General features: G+C 39.0%; 1 protein-coding gene across 5 annotated transcripts; it reads right to left on the minus strand.

Moving 5' to 3' along the window:
- Positions 1-244: 244 nt before the first annotated feature.
- Positions 245-16,226, minus strand: BIVM (basic, immunoglobulin-like variable motif containing). Of its 5 annotated transcripts, none has more exons than XM_035557064.2 (11): positions 15,888-16,018; positions 14,569-15,170; positions 13,008-13,134; positions 12,036-12,131; positions 11,835-11,939; positions 9,936-10,030; positions 8,473-8,605; positions 6,213-6,284; positions 5,271-5,354; positions 3,326-3,422; positions 246-2,415 (listed from the first exon to the last, which is right to left on the minus strand). In XM_035557064.2, the coding sequence occupies exons 2-11, from the start codon at positions 15,056-15,058 to the stop codon at positions 2,125-2,127; spliced, it is 1,590 nt and encodes a 529-aa protein (XP_035412957.1). In that variant the 5' UTR covers positions 15,059-15,170; positions 15,888-16,018; the 3' UTR covers positions 246-2,124. The 5 variants fall into 5 exon arrangements, with proteins under 5 accessions (XP_035412959.1, XP_035412957.1, XP_035412958.1 ...); XM_035557065.2 differs by lacking the exon at positions 15,888-16,018 and adding an exon at positions 15,627-15,820; XM_050714737.1 differs by lacking the exon at positions 15,888-16,018 and adding an exon at positions 16,135-16,226 and having other exon boundaries at positions 252-2,415.
- Positions 16,227-19,433: the final 3,207 nt, after the last annotated feature.

Genomic DNA, 19,433 nt, shown 5'->3' on the forward strand with positions numbered 1-19,433 from the left:
GCGGGGGACCCCTGGTGGGCAAGGGGCGGGCGGCGGGGCCGGGGCTCCACGTTTAAAATCAAGATTCAAGTCCTCAGCTTGCAGAAATAAGTATTTAAAATTGCTCATCTGAAAAGTATCATCTTCAAGAGCCGCGGGTTTGCTAAGAAGGGGTTGCAAACGTGATCCCTCATTTACCCATTTTCCTAAAGAAATCTTCTAGTAACTGTAGGGCCACCACTCCAGAAACAAACAAAAGACAAAGTAGAAAACAAATTTTATTGAATGAGCGAAAGTCTGAAAGTATCCCGTTTTTGGTTTAACAAAAGCAGCAACCTACAAAAACCCTGCGTTCCATGAGAAATCAGTTTATGTCGAAGAAATGAATCCTTGAGCAGGTACGAACGTTCACACGCACAAAGGTACAACTGCTGAGATGCGTTTGGGCAAACACCTGAATGAACCCCAAACCGGGGAGGGAAAAAACAAAGGGACTGCACGCGGACACCTGGAAAAACCTGAATCGTTTGCTGGCCCTCTAGAGGTATCACAGAATGACAGAATGTTACGGATTGGAAGGGACCATGGAAGATCACCTAGTCCAATCCTCCTGCCAGAGCAGGAACACCTACATCAGGTCACACAGGAACACGTCCAGGCAGGTTTTGAAAGTCTCCAGAGAAGGAGACTCCACAACCCGCCTGGACAGCCTGTTCTAGTGCTGTCACCCTCACCGTAAAGAAGTTTTGTCTCATATTTAAGCGGAATCTCCCATGTTCCAGCTTGCATCCATTGCCCCTTGTCCTCTCATTGGGTATCACTGAGAAGAGCCTGGCTCCATCCTCCTGACACTCGCCCTTTACATATTTATAAACGTTAATAAGGTCACCCCTCAGTCTCCTCTTCTCCAAGCTAGAGACCCGGCTCCCTCAGCCTTGCCTTGTAAGGGAGATGCTCCACTCCCTTAATCATCCTCGTGGCTCTGTACAGGACTCTCTCAAGCAGTTCCCTGTCCTTCTTGAACTGAGAGGCCCAGAACCGGATGCAATATTCCAGATGTGGTCTCACCAGGGCAGAGTAGAGGGGGAGGAGAACCTGTCTCGGCCTACTAACCACACCCCTTCCGATACACCCCAGGGTGTCATTGGCCTTCTTGGCCACAAGGGCACAGTGCTGGCTTGTGGTCATCCCACTGTCCACCAGGACCCTCAGTATATCATAAGGACTCCCAGCAGTTTTCGGCACTTGCATTACCATCATACAAAAGTAAAAGAGCAGCACAAAAACAACAGTTTTAAGATTGAACAAGGAAAAGAACTGCCAAGAGAACCCTGTGTTCAGCCAGCTCCTTGGGCTAATGGGAAATGCAGCTTTATAAAACTGAATTTCCCAAGCTTGTGTTAAGTGAGTCAGTGCTCTCAAGCTCCCAGGATAAGAAATCAGCTACTGTACCCACAGAGCAAAAGCAGCAAAGAATGTCCCATCCCCGAACCTTCCCTGGCACCAGTGATTCCCCTCAGCCTAAAATAGGCATCCAGATAAGGGAAAAGGAACTGGGAACTACTTGACAGAATATGATTATCTGACTGACAGAACTCTACTGGGAACTAGACTGAGAACATACATTCACTTTGTAAATCTGACAAGGTGTTTTTCCAACCTTTGTGATTTTTCTTTGCACTGCGTATCAGCAGCTTTAATAAAATGGACTGTTGAAAAGAAAGGCAATTATTTACTTTTATCCTTACACCATATGCAGAATAACCCTTTTTTATGAAGCCATATTACATTTTCATGCTTTTGAGTATTAAGTATTTTCAATTAAGTCTGATTATTACATTGACTAATTTCAATCTGCTCTTTTGTCTTCACAGCTCAGGATATAGTACAATTATTTCAAAATAAGTGATTGGTTTTTGCTGTCATATTTGCTTTTGATTACAAAAGTACAACAATCTGTGCTTAATGTCAGTTTATGTATCAGATCTCATCCATTGCAACCATATAATCAGATTTATTCAATAATTATGAAGCTGTATCTTAAACAATAATTTTTATTCATACATAACCTAGGACTAATAAATCCCTACCATATCTTGATTAAAACTAACTTTGATATATCAACTCTATTATCTAAAGTTAATTTTAATCATTTCCATCATAATCATTATAGCTCTGATACCCGCTGTTCCTCCTCTCATGAAGATTAGATTTTTTCCACGTAGATTCCTGATGGAAACCGGCACTGAAAGATCGACCCAGTCGTCCATGTTGTTTTTTAGAGATATTGTCTTCACTCTCAGATTTGGCGATACCTTGTCCTTGTGTTTGGGATTGTTTATCCTGCCTGACATTTCCAAACGGAAAATTCCAAGGACCAAATCTTTGCCAGTTAAGTCTCTGAAAGGCAATGATGCAATGAAGATTTCCTCCAACCTAATCGAAGTAAAAAGGTTATTCATTAAATGCACATAGGCACTTTTGTAACATAAGCAGATATTTGAAATAAAGATCCTTCCGGGTAACAGAATTCTTAAAACAGAAAAAAAAAAAAAAAAAAAAAACTACAACCACAACACCACTGTACCCACAAACAAAAAAACCTCTATCAATCAATTTTGATCAATTTCTAGATTCAGCTACTGTCTTTCTCATCTTTTTAAGTTATCTATTTTATCTTTCATGGGCTAGGATAACCTATCTTCTGCTAGTCTTTTCACCCTCCAGCTATCTTCATGCAAATTATTTGTTCCAGTCCGTTCTCATGTTGCTGACATAATATTCCACAGTGTCTCCACATTTGAAATCACCTCTTCAGCCTCACGGACTGAAGATCTGGATTTATCATAGACTTTTAATCTGGAAATTAGATACAACCCCCACCCACAAGATATGGCCCTAGCTATTGGAAAGACAACTGTATGTATTACCAGTAAGTACAAAGAGCAGATGCCCATGCGTTCTAGGTTTGATGCAACCCTACTGTATTTTCTTTCCAGATTACGCACAGCTGGAAGGTCGTGCATCAAGAGGATGAGTCCATAATTTATCTGTAGAATACTGCTATACTTGCTGCAGCTATATTTTAAGCCGAAAAGGTTAAATATTGTGACCAAATATATGGTATACACAGACATCCTGGTTTACCCTAGCATATGCCAGGCTACTGCTATATCATATCTTGTCCTGCAAGAAAATATAAATGGCTGGTATTTGAGTATCCACATTTGACTTAACTTTACTAAAAAAATAAGTAATGCAGAAGACATCTTACACTGCTTAAGTATGAATACGTTTGCCAAACTCTACCATGAATTTTCCTCCCACCTTAATAAGTTTACCTTACCTTCTTTGTTTTTCGATGCTGCAATCCTCTTTCTAGGTGTCGAATATCTAGATATTCTGGATTTTGGGTATTTAGGTCAGTGACAATATCTGTCCACCTGCAGAATAAGATTATTACTACTTGGCTGACAATATGAAGCCTCACCACCACCAAGACTCCTGTACACACATGTAAATAGAGATCTGAACCTTTAAGTAGTCTTTAACAGTGATATAAAGATAAACAACTGTATAAAGATATAAAAAAAAAAGTCTCAGTATTGGAGATATCAAGCTAGATATAAAAGCTTCATTTTAATCAAAGCATACGGGTGATTATTGCTGCTCTTGGCAAACAGCTTCCAAAATGAGTAAGAGTATCGTGAGTCATTAGTTACGTTGCTTACCAAATCATCAGTTTGTAAAAGAGAGAAGCAAAGCGTTTTAGGCAAGGAGAAACATTCCTTTTACTGTATTTAATCCTCTTGCTGTTTTAACAGTATTTCATTCGAACCCTTGTTTTGCTCATCCACTAACTGTGTTCACCAGACAGCTCTCACCGTAACTCACTTTCCATTCTATTCAAGTCCCATTTGTAATAAACTATCCTGTTTACTCAGCTCTTCAGGCTTTCGTAGCTCCTTCTAGCCTGAAACAAATATCCCCACATTCTACACATCTTTAAGCCTGCACATCACCTTTCCAATTCTTTCAATGTCTAATTACTTGTTTCTCTTTAACATAACCTTCCGAGTTCAGAAAATAGATTTTCACCCCAACCTTTTTGCCCTCGTACCTGAAACATAGAACTTCTTGCTAGCTCTTGGTGGGACTAAGGCAGGAAGACAAATGTCTCCATGATCAAAAATAATATTAGAGTTTGTATTCTATATTCAAAAAGCTTTTGCTGTGCCATCTGTAGCTCAAACACCACAGGACAAATGTCTGTCAGCAGGATGCATAGTATTCTGTTTTTCAACCCAGCAACAACATGCATAATATGTTTCTTATTTTGTTGCACTCAATCTCAGTAGTCCAAAATATGCAGGTATTTACTGCTGTGAATATAGTCACATCACCAAAGAAAATCAAGTTTTAGGTACTGGATCGATCTGACTGGCTGTGAAACCATCAGATCAGCACTTTCAAAAATTTTTTCAACACAACTAGGAAAATAAAGAGGAAACAAAGAAAATTTTGCGTGGTTCTTCTCTCTCCAAACAGCTCTTTTCCCAATGTAGCAACAACAAAAAATCACTCCAGCATTAACTTGTGTGCATAGCAAGGAATTTATTTGGTAAAAATGGAACTGGTTTCCTGAGAAATACAATTCTTTTGTACTGTTCCCTCCTTCCAGGAATTAACATTAAGCATTATGAACCAGCATGTCAAGTAAAGCTGAGAAAACTGTTCAATTAATTTATCATGACAAATATAACTAATCAATGAGACTTCTATATAGAACCCTCTAGCTCTGTGCATGTGTCTAATTTAGTCATCAACTTCTTAGGAAACAGACTTCACCACGAACATAAGTGAACAGTGCAGCAGATTACACGCTGCACCTACACTAGGAGATGTTGAGATATCCAGTGCATTCCCAAAACGCAGTCTAGTACTTCATGAATTGCAGCATAAACTCCTCCAAGGTTCGCATGGCCTATAAATCACAATTAGCGTGATTGCAGGCACCCTGCGTGTCTTTTCTGCCTGACTAATACAAGCTCTGTCACAGTCAAGAGAAACAGGCTTTGGCTTTCAGCAACCAACACATGTCCTGCCACATGATCTACAACTGCAGAGCTAGTCTTGAGGTCAACAAGAGGTTTCTCATTAAAGCATCTGTTTCTCTTAAAACTACGTTATATTTGTTCTTTTGAACAAATAAGTCAGTCAGTAGCTCCAAGTAGATATATACAAATTGTTCTTAAAGAAAAAGCATTTAGAATTCTTACCAAGTAACATACCTTTTACAGTGTATCGTTGGATGTTTTCTGCTCGGCTCTCCAATTAAGATCCAATACTCTACTTCTTGCTGCAAGACACGACCTCTGTTCAACAGAGGATACAATCCTAGTAAGATTTATTGCGCATACTAAAGAAAAAATAGATTAACATTCTATACATACATGTATTCATTTTTTAAGGATTTTCTAATTTATTTTTTTTCTCAGCCAAACTAAAACCAGCTCCTATAGCATTTGCAATTGCCTACAGGGAAGCTTTCTGTTTCACAAAGCTTGAAAGCAAGATAGAAGTGCTATTGCTTATTGTTTGGGAGAAAGACAAATCTTCTTCAAAAACAGTGTTACCCAGTAAGACGGTCTAATATAATACTAAACATATGCAAAAAAAAATGCAAGTAAGAATTATGGAAAGCCACATGAGGGTGGAACAAACTTCTTCCCCAGTTGACTTCTGCCAGAGCTATGGAAGAGCCCCTTCCACTCTTTTCAAACTACACCCCACTTAACAGTTATTACTAAAAGCCACAGGGTAACCTGTATGAAAATAACTGGTAACTTCAACCGCTTCCTCCTAAGCATCCAACACAGTAAAAAACAAACAAAACCCTCAACTGATACAGATTCAAGTTAATTAATTTCAAGAAACTTAAAGCCTGTAGTAGCTGGTTCAGGGAAAATTTGTGACAGACCTAAGGGCAGACTGATGAGATACAGAGGCTTGTTCTGCGACTTCCTGTGTGTAATTATCCTGTGAAAAACTAATTTATTTTCAACCGTGACAAAACCTACGAATTTTCTGCGGTAGTAATTAGACAGCATACATATGGCCTTACCGCTTGCAACAATTCGTTTACTTATTCTTATAATTCCCTGTAAAATAACAACGTATGCCATCATTCTACAGGTGGGAAACCAAGACACAGGATAGATTAATTGACTTACCTAAAGTCACACTGGAAGTCTGTGGTTGAACTGGGAACTGAACCCAGGTCTCCCGAGTCCAAATCCAGCAACCTAAGATCATACAGGAAGTCTGTGGGTGACCTAAGAACTGTCTACTAAGCTCAGCCGAGCAGCCTATCTACCCATTTCTTTTTAACCTTAAATGTTCTTAGTTTTATTTTCGAATAAAAGCTTTTTCTTATAACTAGAATGCAAAAACAGGTAAACACGAACTGCTGCAGAATCTATTGACTGTGCTTCTGGAGTCTAAACATAATTATTCCCAGTAAGATATCAGAAGATACAAAGAGAACAGGATGCTTCCCTAGTTTGAACTCAAGCCTAAAAGAAGAGTGTAAAAGCTCCTTGAACTCATTACTTCATGTTACATTTTTAGGAGAGAAAGCCTTTTGTTAGGGGAAAGAAAAAAAATCCAATACTGTCTTAAAAATGACATCACTAGTGCCTGACAATACATTTCCACCATAGGTAAAGTATTCAAATCCTTGCTCTTGTTCATTTCTAACCAATATAAATTCAAACTAGATATATAAGGCATCTTAAGTTTCCACACATTGGACCACACTACTTCTTTAACTGCACTTTCAATCTAGTATATATATTTATTTTTTTTTTAAACTCCTTTTCTCTCCCAGTGCACATTCTTAGTAAGTGATGGAGTAAGCAAGTCATGAATCTTTTGGTAAACTTAAGCAGATTGATGTGTTGGGCGTCTATTTGGGGCACATTTTCTTAACTCTTGTCACTCAAATGGCATGTCAATGCATGGAATCGTAATTAAAAAACCCACACCTTCTGTATTCTTTTGTTCAACCCCTTGGTCACAGCCTCACACTGGGAACAAATGAGATTCATATGATTAAGCTTTATTGCCTCCACATAAATACCACTCTGAACTTTAGAAGCAGAGCTAGCATTCTTCATTCCTTGGTGTGACACTACAGCTTTCAACACAGCAAAACACAGACTGCTTGGTAAGAAAAATGCAAGAATGAGGCTCACCTTGCATCAGCAACTATTCTCTTCATGGCTTAGTACTCCATGCTATCAGTATCTGCTAATTTTGCCAGAGATTTTCTTATGCTTATTGATAATATTACTAAATATCGACCAACAGGTGAATCTTGAGAGTGCAACACAAACCTGCAGTACATGCTATGCTTGCAAGCACTTTGAGACAGGAAAAACAACTTAATTGAATATGATTCTGTGAATGATGCAAACCAAACTACACTCAACATAGCAGCAAGTAAAATGCCTTACAAAATCTCACATAAAATTTGCTAAGGCTGAAAATGTTCATAATCTTGAGGCAATTTGTGTTTGTTTTTGTTTTTTAAATCAAGGGTATCCCCTAAATTCAGTATGAATACCAATGATAATACCCTCATTTTAAACCTGTATTTAATTGAAATCTGTATCAACTATCCCATTATTTTATCCTGAGTAATGTCACCCAGACAAATCTGAAATTATTCAAGTTGTCATATTTTCATTCTAAAACAATTGGCAAATCAAGTTTCTCCTGGTCTTTCAAAAAGTACTTCATCATTTCAAGAGTTGTTTAAAAAAGACAAACATCCTATGATAGTTCAGAGATCCCTTCAAGCTTCTACCCCTCCCTCTTTTCAAGATTCTTGGTAACATATTATTCAGTTAGTTACTTTCCTAAGCCTTAAATTCCAGTTTTAACATTCTATCATCTTTCTTAGTCAACACTGAAAAAAAAAAGTACATGATCACCATACTGCTGGCTGTACTACAAGATCCTGTTCTCCCCATGCACAAACACTTGTTTATGCAGTTACAGATTTTATATTTACTTCACAATGGATTAATATCACTGCTAGGCTTTTTGCTTCTCATTTATAAAGAAAGTCACACACACACTCATCTGCAGTCACCTTACTTTTTTCGGTATACGGGGTTGTATTTTTCAGGCTAGCTTTCTTCATTTGCCCTTCAGGTAGATAACTACCTTACTTACATACACATCTTTCAGCATCTTCTTAGTACCATTACGGTTTTCTGTTTAAGTTCTCTCAATCTAGCTTGCTCAGTTGTGTTTAGTTTTGTTAAGTCAATCCTTTCAAACTACAGTAGTGTTTTGCTATTTCAAACATAAATGCTTTTACAACATAACATGAAATGTTATTTGGGGGAAAAAAATGGTATCAACTTGCAGGAATTTCTTTTTGTACATTTCTCCACTAAGATAAGCATAAGCATATCATCTTACCTATATGCTTTACTAGCTTTTACTGGGGTTGCTTCAAATCCAATTGGACAAAAATAATGGTTCTGGCAATGGTAGATGTAGGCCATGGATTCCTCTTTCAGTCCACGTGTTAGCTTTGCGAGGGCTCCCAAGGCTACAAAAGAAAGTTAACGTTACAGTCCACAGTGCTTTAATCCTGCACATCATATTTAGGAAAAAAAAAAAAAAGAGAGAGAGAGAGACTTATTTCCTAATATGAAATAGTTACACCTGTTTTTTTGTTGTTGGGTTTTTTGTTCGTTAGTTTTCCAATTAGAGGATGTGATCTAACAGCACACACAAAATACAGTGTTCATTTAAAACTTGTAACCTAGTTTGTTTCCTGCCTGGTTCAAAAAAAGTTAACATCTGCCCCATAGACTTTTCTAGAGAAATAGAATATACAGTATGCATTATACGTAGATCAAAAACATTAAAAATTACTTTTTTCTGCAAAAAAGAAGCAAAAGTATCTCAACTTAGGAAATAGACATTGCAACATAAGGCAATCCCACTGCTCTAGTCAGATGAAGTGAAGTCAGGTAGCAATGACACTACCGAAACACCTGAAAGCTTTTCAAACGCTTAGATATCATAAGCTCCTTAATAGTCTCGGGATCACCTCCCATATTTGAGGATACCATATTCTGTAACGTAACTACAGTGCTCAGTTTCAGGGAATGTGAGAAAAGACACTGAAACATGGTATCCCGCTTGAGAACTTCAAAAAATAGCTGAACATACAACTGATAAGTGAAGAACAGTTTGCTGGGATTCCCATTTCAATAATCTGCCCCATAACTTTTCATCATGGTTTTATCCTTTTAAACTACCCTTCCAGTTAGAAGACAAGTAACCAGACTGAGCCAAAGGCTAATAAACTGTATATAAAACCGTAACTTCTCTTTAGATAGCACACTTTAAAGCACGCATAAAAATGCAGCTTCAACAGCAAGTTGAAAGTAATCACCTAACATTTAGAGTCAGATGTTAGCTAATGGCAGGTATAACAAATGAGTGCACTAACTTAAAAATATATTTTTAGAAGTACAAAACATATAATAAAGGTATTACAATAATACTTTGGTGCTGTACATTCTGAATTTTTATAAAGAGATTTCCAAAACGTTGAAATAAAAATGTGCTGCTCCCCCAGTATTACAGTAAATACCTCTTCCAGGAAACCTGGATACCTTAAAATTCCATCTTTGTGATTGAAACCACACAGAATCAGAGAATGCATCTTATTTTTTAAACATTACAGATGAAAGCATTAGCAAAATAAGGGAGAAAGTAAAATTAGAAAAATCAGGCAATTTGGAGTTATTTGATACCTTATCTGAAACTTGAAACAATACTAATTATTTGTCCTGTCAAATGCTGCACGTTGTGGGACTTTTCACTTTATATACTGTAAGATGAATGCTTTAGGATTAGCTGCTTACCAGTTTCTCCAGCTGTCTTGTTCTTCCCATGAGGTTTATACAGAACATATGAGCATCCCTTGATATGGAAGTGATCATTTATTTGCCTAAACCATCTGAAACAATAAGCTTAAAGACTGTAGTAACCCAATAGTTATTAAATTCAATTTTCTCACACTTCTCTCTGCTTGGCAGTTTAGAAAAGAAGCCTCAGTGTGCTCCTAAGCACCTACCACACTAGCATACAAATTGCAGATGACCAGGGTACATAACACAAACAGATCATTCTAAGAGGGTAAATGAATATTCAAAATCTTTCCTTTCATTTTGCTTTTCCAGACGTGATATAGAACCATAATAAACAGAAGGCTAGATTTAGAAATGTTGGTCCTATTCTGTTCAGTTCAGTCACATCCAACTTTCAATTACTCAGCCTTTAAAAAGACACTCAAATTCTGAAGTGCCAAGCTTCAGCCATGATTTGTAAGGTGTACAACAGAAATTTTCTAAGACATTAGAAGGCAGGAGACTTCAGTGGGACATTCTGCATCAGGCTTCTATCATATAAATTTTACATTCCCAAAGCATCACAGAAGTCCAGTACCAGAACTCCTCACAGCAAAAAGTGACAGCAGGTCTGCCAAGAGGATTTTGTCTCAGATATTTACTTCACAGCATTACAAGATTCAAATTTACCTCCCCCAAGGTAGTATACCTCAATCATAAAACTATGTTAGGATGGGTTTGTCTCTCAGCCCTCCTGTTTTACAGTCTGCCAAATGCTTAAAGTGGTTTGAACAGCAAGAAAAACAAATAGATAAACAAGGGTAACTTCTCTGCAGCACGTAGGGCACTCACTGGGGAACAGGAAGAAGGATGCCAGGTTTTACTTTTTGCTGTACAGACTGTTGCCATAAAGAGACAGAATATTCTGTCGGCTTGTTCTATAACGGCTGACGTACTCCTAAGAGATGCAAAATCTGGATCTGAGTCTTCTAAGGCACAGAAGGAAGTTTTCATGACAGTCTTCAATGATCTAGACAGTATGCTACTATTTAAGAACAGACTGCTCCCACATTTTCAAATCCAGTGCCCACATTCTGTGCCAAAACATATATATTGCATTCAAAAAATACTAACTAGATCAAACGTGATTCACAAGGCTTGTAAGAAACAGCAAAATTTTTGAATCTCATAAACGGGTAACACATCAAAGCCTTTTTAAGATGTTCAAACCTCGAGGCCCTGTTTAATTCTAAAAGTTTTAATGAGTTTAGTAAAACAAAGAATGGACAAAGATTTTAGACCTAACTCCTCAAGATCAGGAAGCAATAGAGCAGAAAGGAAAGAATTTGAAAGTTCAAGCCTTCTGTGACTCCAGCCCCATTTTCACCTACACACCTCATCCTGAATAGCTCCTTTGTGCAAAGGTGCAATGAACTCATTATTTCTTTTTTTTTTTTTTACATAAAGCTACTAATGTAACAAGAGCCATTTCAGGCTTTCTTAGTGACATTAACAGGCATTTAACAACAACAGGAAAATAAGGGTAAAGAACAAAATGAGGGTAAAGAACAAATTTCCTAACCAGGAGATGGATTCATTCATACAACCATTAATCAAACTGAAACAAAAAATTTAATTCAATTTCATGTTCTCATGATCTAACAACACCTGCACCATACACAATGGCTAGCGTAAAAAACCCTTTGAAAAGTTGTGTTGGACACTGTCAGAGCACCCAGATATGCTCTGTTATTTTAAAACTTAAGATGACTAATTATTTTTTTTAAATAAATGAATTAATTTTTAAATAAATTTTAAATAAATAAATGAATTTAGAGATTGTATGATCTAGTTTTTATCATGACAGTTTTGCATCTATTAACTATTTGGCTTCATCAAAAGAATCAAGCATACCTCATTAAAGTTGTATTTCCAGTGAATGGACCAAACCTAATGTCTTCAAATGGGGGTTGAAAACCCAGTATGTGTAAAGCTTCTTCTTGAGTAATAGGTGGCAAACTGAAAAAAAAAAAAAAAAAAGAAATTGTTTAATAAAGAAATTAACAGCACATTTTAGACTCTTTAGAGGCAAAAGGGTATGTAAGTGTGACTTACCTGCCAGCTCCCAGCGTACTATATAAGAAATTCCAGCAAGATACTAATGAAGAAATTCCACAAGAAGTCTTATACTGAGGTCGGCTAATACAATACCTAAAACAACAAGAACAACAAACACATCAGTAAGAATTCTTGATTTGGTTACTTGAGCAACCTGAACTTCTTTTCTTTGTGTCATGCCCCTGAAGTGCCAAGCTCTACTACAAGTTTTCACTCTTATTGTATAAAAGAATGTATACTTAAACAACAACAACAAAAAAAAGAGCAAACATACTAATACATTTCTTTATGCTTGTCAGATATCACTACTCACTATCATACAAACAGGTCAAATTTCTAACAGTATCATAGGGGTTCTGTAAAAATGATCCTGTAGGAAAAACGGTTCTATACTAATACAACATAGTTTGATCCTGTCTCTTCTAACATACGAACTTTCAGTAAACTGCATTTGTGACAATCTAACAAAGAATGCTGTCCGGGCTGCAGATTCTCTAGTCTAACTTCCTTATGTCATAGACATACAATAAGAACCAGAGGAGTTCATTGAACCGAGTGAACTCATATGATATACATTCAGAGAACTGACAGGTTCTGATCTAGTATTTCCAACTTAAAAGAAAAATCAGGAGCAATATACATCAGCTCTACACTTAATTTTTGCAAGACCATGCTAGTGAACTTGCAACGTTTTTAAACACTGAACCCTCACATTTTTTTTCCATACTGAAAGAAGTTCTTTAAAAACAAAAATGTTCTTAGAATTTCAGCAGATGGGAGGGAAGATCTCATTCTTTCTTCTACTCTAGAAAGTACGAGATTTAGTGTGCGTATGTTTAACAAACCCATACAGTAGTTCTGTTAAAAACGATTAAGATGTAACTAAGGAGTCTTAAATAAAATAACCAGCAGTGGTGTCTACCTATAAATTTTATGGGGATAACCTGAAATGCATTTCATAAATACTACCATCTCCGGAGGTCCAACACTTTCCTCTCCTTCACATCCTCAAGAGCAGAGCGCTGAGGACACTCCCTGTATTGTTTGCTTTTTTTTTCCACAGATTTTTTCTTTGTCACTTGTTTCTTCATATTGCCTGCAAAGCAGATTTCAGAAACAAATGAATACCTTGTTTACCTTTTATATCTTTCTCCATAAATATTTTTAGTAATAGCATGCACCTCAAATAACAGATGACGGCTGCGTTAGTACTCGCAAACTGGGACTAAATATTAATTGAAGGATAAAATAACCAATCAAGATTTTCAACAGGTCTGTAAAATCCCAAAGCACCTGTTAGGTACATAAACAACATCACGTTTTTCTGAAAAGAATTAATGATGATCTCCTCAACTGTTCAGAGAAAGCAGTCAATCTGAAAACTTCCTGATGAGTTTTATCAGCTGTCCCAGAAACACATTCTTTGAAGATCCTAAAAGGCTGAAAATATGCTGCCAGACTAGAGAAACCAACATGAACCTCCCATCACAGAACATTAAATGCACAGAAAAACATAATTGAACATTTGCTTTTCAAAGCTAAGCTGTGTAATCAGCTACTTTCTGATGAAAACTTATACACCAATTCAGCAAGAATAACACACCCCTAAGGTCTTCTCATTTTTAAGCCACTGAGGCAATGGAAAAACAAAAAGAGTTGGACCATGTGTTAGAGTGTTTGTCCAATTTTGAAGCCATCATATCCAAATAAAATATAATACATATATTTTAGAAAAGCTGACCATCCTGTAAGATGTTATCATTCCTTCTTGTATTTAAGGACACTGCCCATACACATGAAAAAAACAATGGCAATTTTCCAAACTCCTATTTAAGTTTTGCTAAACTGGTCTCACAATAAGAGATATAAAACTGCAATTTGACTAGCTAGCCAACACATTAAGAAAAAAAAAAAAGCTACAGACAGCTGTAGATAAGCAAAGAGTTACAAAACAAAACCATGCGTGTATGTGAGCGCAATTCACAGCAGCAATCTGAGAAAGCACATAGGAGGCAGCAAAGCCAGCTGTAATGAAATGGGCCCCCTAACACTGTAAACATACAGCAAATGAATATATACAACTTCATTACAGAAACCAACTGCTCTCCTAGATAACTAATGATTTCACTTGCTGTCATGAATAAAGCACACCTTTATTTTCAAAACACATCTATGAAGTACCCTCAAACACTTCTGCAAGTGACAAAACTGTACTTAACAGGTAGAAATAATCACTGCATAACGCACCGGGTTCTACTACAGAAAAGTTTTTAAAAGCCACCAAAAACAAAAAACCAACCCACACAGTAAAGTACAAGCCAGTCTTGTTTTAGAGCCACTTATCCAGGCAGCTACATTTGGCTTTCACTCCTCCTACCTCACTCTCCCCTTTGCTGATGAGGAAGTTGTTTGAAATGATGTGCAGGCTCTCCTACAGCACTCAAGCAACATGAGTGCTGACCTTCCCTCTCCAAAAGCGAGCTCTGAAATAAGCTTCCTCTAACACAACATCCAATGTTCACCACCTCACCTGCTTTGTTCTTATGGTTTGTGGTCATGCTGTTGAACTCTGACTTGTCGATTTCCCATGCCAGCGGAAGCTTTCCAAGACTGCCAGACAAGTCTTCCAAGTTAGCATCTTCACCATAGATTATGTCTGAAGCACCAGTTTGAACGCCCAGCAAGCTAGGCGTGTTATTTCCAACATTTAAGGCAGCACTGCTCGACAGGCAGGCACTAACTGAAGCACTTGGGCTTTTACAAATAGATGTTACTCTGTTTAAAAAAGCATAGTCTGAGCAAATGGTATAAAATTTCTCTCGTGTATGAGTCACAGGACATCCCCATGGGTAATGTCCATCTCCCCTAGACACCAGTGATGCAGTGGAGGTATCTGACATGCAGTATGGCTTTACAGAATCATGAAGAGAAGCTTCCGGGGATTCTTTTCCATGTTTCTTTCCAGTGTTTCCATTGTTTCCAGACCCATTCTCCTTTTCCTCTTCTGAAATGTTAGGCATTGAATTGTACTGAAAGAGTATTGTACAGCCAGGAATATTTTGGTTTATGTTGCGATTACCACACAGTCTGCATCATTGCCTCCATTGCCACTGCAAGCTATTGATGAGGTACCTGAAAGGAAACGAGAAGTTAGGACAGGCATCTTAGTCAATCTAAAAATACACACAAAGCTTATTTCTGAGCTCACATCCTAATACCTTGAAGGACCTTTCAAAATATATCAAAACACACACATAAGCATCTCTAGAATTCTACAAACGGCACTTTTTATTATTTCTGAAGTGCCAACCACCGTAGTGATACTGTGATGGAAACATCATGAGTAAACACGCTCATAAACCTGCATAGGAGCTCAACACGGATTGTAACAGCTTCCTACGCTTATGTAATTGTAGCTGATTACTCCTGCCCCCTTAAGGTCACAATACCTTGCGTAGATAAAGCATAAAATAATTTATACAAATTAACAGACCGCTAAGTCGCTTAATTTTGAAGCAGCCTGCACACTTCTGTTGCAGGCGAAGTTCAAGCTGACAGAAAATGGCAGTAACTCTTATCTCTGCTCACTGTAAATCCACAATGTTACATTCAGTCTGTTTCACCGCTTTCCTTAATAGGCAGCCAGGGACTCCTTCATATTTTTGCGTGACTCTTATTCTACAAAATGGGTGGGGGGGGGGGAAAAAAAAGAGAGAGCAGCGCCCGGCAGCACCCCCGGGGTCCGGCCGGCCGGCCGGCCAGCCACCCTCCACTAAGGCACTAAGGCCCCTCACAGACGGGGGGGGGGTTAAGGGCTCCGCTCCGCCGCCCCCGTCCCCTGCCCGTTACCTGCGCCCGCTGCGCGGCGCCTCCCCGCGGCGGCTGAGCGGGAACGAGCGCGCGCCGGAAACGGACGCGGCGCGCGATGGCGGGCGGAGGGAGGGGGGCGCCTCGCTTCGCTGCCGCTCCTCAGTGTCTACCCCCCCGCTGCTCCCTCATGGTCTCGTCCGGCGGGCCGGGCCTTGCGGGGGAATGTGGGGGAAGGCGGGAGGGAAAGGCAACGGAGAATCAGCGGGGGTGAGAAGGGTGGCGGTACCTGCATGGTGGCTGCCTGTGTGGAGAGGCGGGGCTGTGTGGGAAGGGAGCGGGCTCATAAAGCAGGCGCAGGGAGCCGGGCTTATCTGGGTGTCTGTGGGGCCGCAGGGAGAGCAGCGCAGCGCAAGCGTAGCGACGGTGCTTCAGGAAAACTGTATGAGGAGACAAAAGATTATTTCAGAAAATAGCGTCTAGAGGCGCAGGAAATGTTTTCAGCGTCATCCTTGCAGTTATATTTTCAACATCAGCAAATACGGTGACTGAAGACATGAGTGGGGTGCTTTGGGCACTGCCACAATTATTTAAAATCTATTTATATTAAAATAATCCGATTTGTAACATTAAATAGTCATTTATATGACTCACTGTAGTTATTCTAGAATTCAAAAAAAAAAAAAGGTCAAAAACTTAAAGTGTCCTGCTGACAGAAGATTCAGCACCAGTACAGTGTAGTGCCCTCAAACCCCTTCCCTCAAATATATGCCCTAATCCGAGCAAGTTTCTGTGAACAGTGCTTCAAACAATGGAAAGAAAAATTAAATCTCTTTAAATCTCTCCTCAAATGTTGGAGTTGGTTGGTAGTTTTCAGTGACTAGCTTGAGCAAAGCAGCAAAGGTCCTTTAGTGCTTGTTGGCAGGGCCAAGTTTGCCATGCCGTGGATACAAATACGACGAGCCCTATATCAAGTTCAGGATTTTATGTGGCTTCCTCCTAAAGCACCCTTCCTCTCAGATGGAGAACAGAACCCCTCCTGTCTTTGCCAGCTGGAAGCCTGTTGAGCCTTAGTCGGCCAACAGCCTTTGAAGTAATTAAACAATTCTGCCTCCAAAGCATTTTTTGCTGAGCCAAATTACAAGCATTAGGATAGCAACAATGTTGGCTTTGCCAGCCAGAACTAAAATTAGGTTGCGTGATTTATTTTACAGCTTGTTTGGGTGCTGACAAACAGTGCCAAATTTGTACACAGACTCCCTGAGCTGTATTTATGTGGGGGAAGAAAAACTGGAGGAGAAAGACAGGAGGGTAGAAGTGTGTCACCTTTATTTCATCGCTGATGCGTTTTCCTTCATATGTCAGTGCCCCCCTACTAGGAAGAGCTAGTACACACTTGGATTTCTACAGCTATGAAGTTTATTTTTAAACAGAAACATCTTTAAAGTTCTGTTAAAGGAGACTAGCTTGTTTCAAACAGCAAAGCATAAGCTGAGAAGGAATGTGATTTCACTCTGTAAAATACATCCAGAAAGTAAAGATGGGGGAGAGAGAGGAGCTAAAGGATCACAGATATAAAATATGGCCTGCATAAATTTTTAGATTGGAAATTGGAAGTCTTCTAACTTCCATACTAGTGGAATGCAGTCCTGAAAAATCATGCCAATAAGAACAGCAGGAGGCAAAAAAATACATTTTAAAAAGTTGGAACTTGACAATTTTTTAAGGCATTTTGTGATGAGGTTGCTCATTGGAAAAGATCAAATTTATGGACACATTTGGCCCTTTCTCAGCCTGTGATTTTCTGAAAGCAATTGATTTCTTGTGTGCTTTTTATAAATACATTTGCAGGATTTCAAAATGCAAAGTCTCTTCAAAATTCAAGATTCCTTGATAATGATGTTCAATGTTTCTGTATCATTTGTCTTAACAAAAGAAAAACAATAAAGAGGAAAATTGGAAGTGTCTCGTGGAATTGAAGTTCTCCCACAAAGAAGCTTTAATTTTGAGAAGATTTCCATAGCTATATGACAAAGAAAAGCATTTGGATATGTGTACATACACATCTAAGAACAGCGTCAGTGTCTGACGCTCCTTCTGCCTTTGCTCTTCTGTGCGACAGGAGTTGCACTGCTTTCAGTCTGGTAATAGCCATGATCAGTTTCAAGAAACTGAGGGTTCCTTTTAAACCTCTGTCCCTCAAGCCTCATTTCAAGTCTTAAAAAAAAAATAATAAAAAAAAAACACTCTGATTGATAGGCTAAATACTCTGGTATTTTCCATGCTGTCTTCCTAATTTGGAAATCCAGATCTTCCTTGTTCAATGTTTCTTAAGAAATTTTCATAAGAAAACTCCTGATGCTACCAGATGAGGGGAATATGTCAAGTCCTCTCCATTTAGCTCTTAGAAAACCTGTGGATCCAGGTCCTAGGAGGATGTAATTAGCAGTCAGGTAAGCAGTACACACTACACCCACAATGCTGATGAAACCCAAGCAGTTCTGCAGGAGCCACCAGGATCTCATTTGTTCCAGACACACCTGCTGCACTGCCTGTGCCTCATTACTGCGTTATGAAGCACAGGGCATCTGCCGAGAACTTTCCCTAGCACGGCTGTCCTTGTCCACGCTGGACGTACACAGGTCCCATGCCTGGACGTTTGGTGCCTCACCAGCACTCGCAGCTCTGCAGTGCCATCCCACCAACGCACATCTTGTGTAGTGTGCCAGCTCGTCCACCCAGAGTATTTTCTATTTCTTTACTGAATTCAGGGTCTTCGGTGGTCTTTGAACTTCCTTGAAGCCAATCCTGAAGGTTTCTGGTGCAAGAGGGGCTCTGGGGTTTGCACAGAGCTGCAAAAACAACTCTTCAATCTGGATTTCTTTCCACCTCCGCTGTGTGTTATATCCCCACTCAGAAAAGGTGATTCGCTCTAGTTTTCACAATTTCATCCCACTTTTAAAAAACAAACAACGACAAAACAGATTTATATATATATATAATCATTCAGAAAAGCAGAACTTTATAGCAAAAAGCAAACATTGTCGAAAGAAAATATCTAGAAACACCTAGATGCATAATTGCCATTTGTCCAACTTAAATTACCTTGTCTTGCTTGCTTCTTGATAACCTAGAAATTCCAGAGTTTCTGGAGTGAATACTAAAATATGGAAATGCTGGATGGTTAGTAGGAGCAAAATCAGCATATTTATGGTGTGAGCTGCTTCAGTAAGCCTTGTGTCTTTTAACCCTTTTTATCTGCTCACTAGGTCTGGGGACTTGTACTGTTTTATGGATGAACACCCAAACGTACAGAAGGGGGGACTGATTGTATAGTGGGCACGGAGCCTCCCTCAGGATCGCGGTGATGAAGGTGGCATCCCAAATGGCGACGCTTTTGGAGAAATTCAGGACCATGACCTCAGTCACAGGACTTTGCGTGGGGAGGATTTTACACACTTATTTTCCTGACCATAAACTCATTTCTCACACCGCTGTTACACAGACTGCGCCAAGCACTGAGGGGACTTCGGCTCGTGACATGGCTGCTCCATAAAAAACACAAAAACTACATGGACCAAGCCGGCT

This window comes from Cygnus atratus, chromosome 1 (assembly GCF_013377495.2).
Source record: "Cygnus atratus isolate AKBS03 ecotype Queensland, Australia chromosome 1, CAtr_DNAZoo_HiC_assembly, whole genome shotgun sequence".
Classification (NCBI taxonomy): Eukaryota; Metazoa; Chordata; class Aves; order Anseriformes; family Anatidae; genus Cygnus; species Cygnus atratus.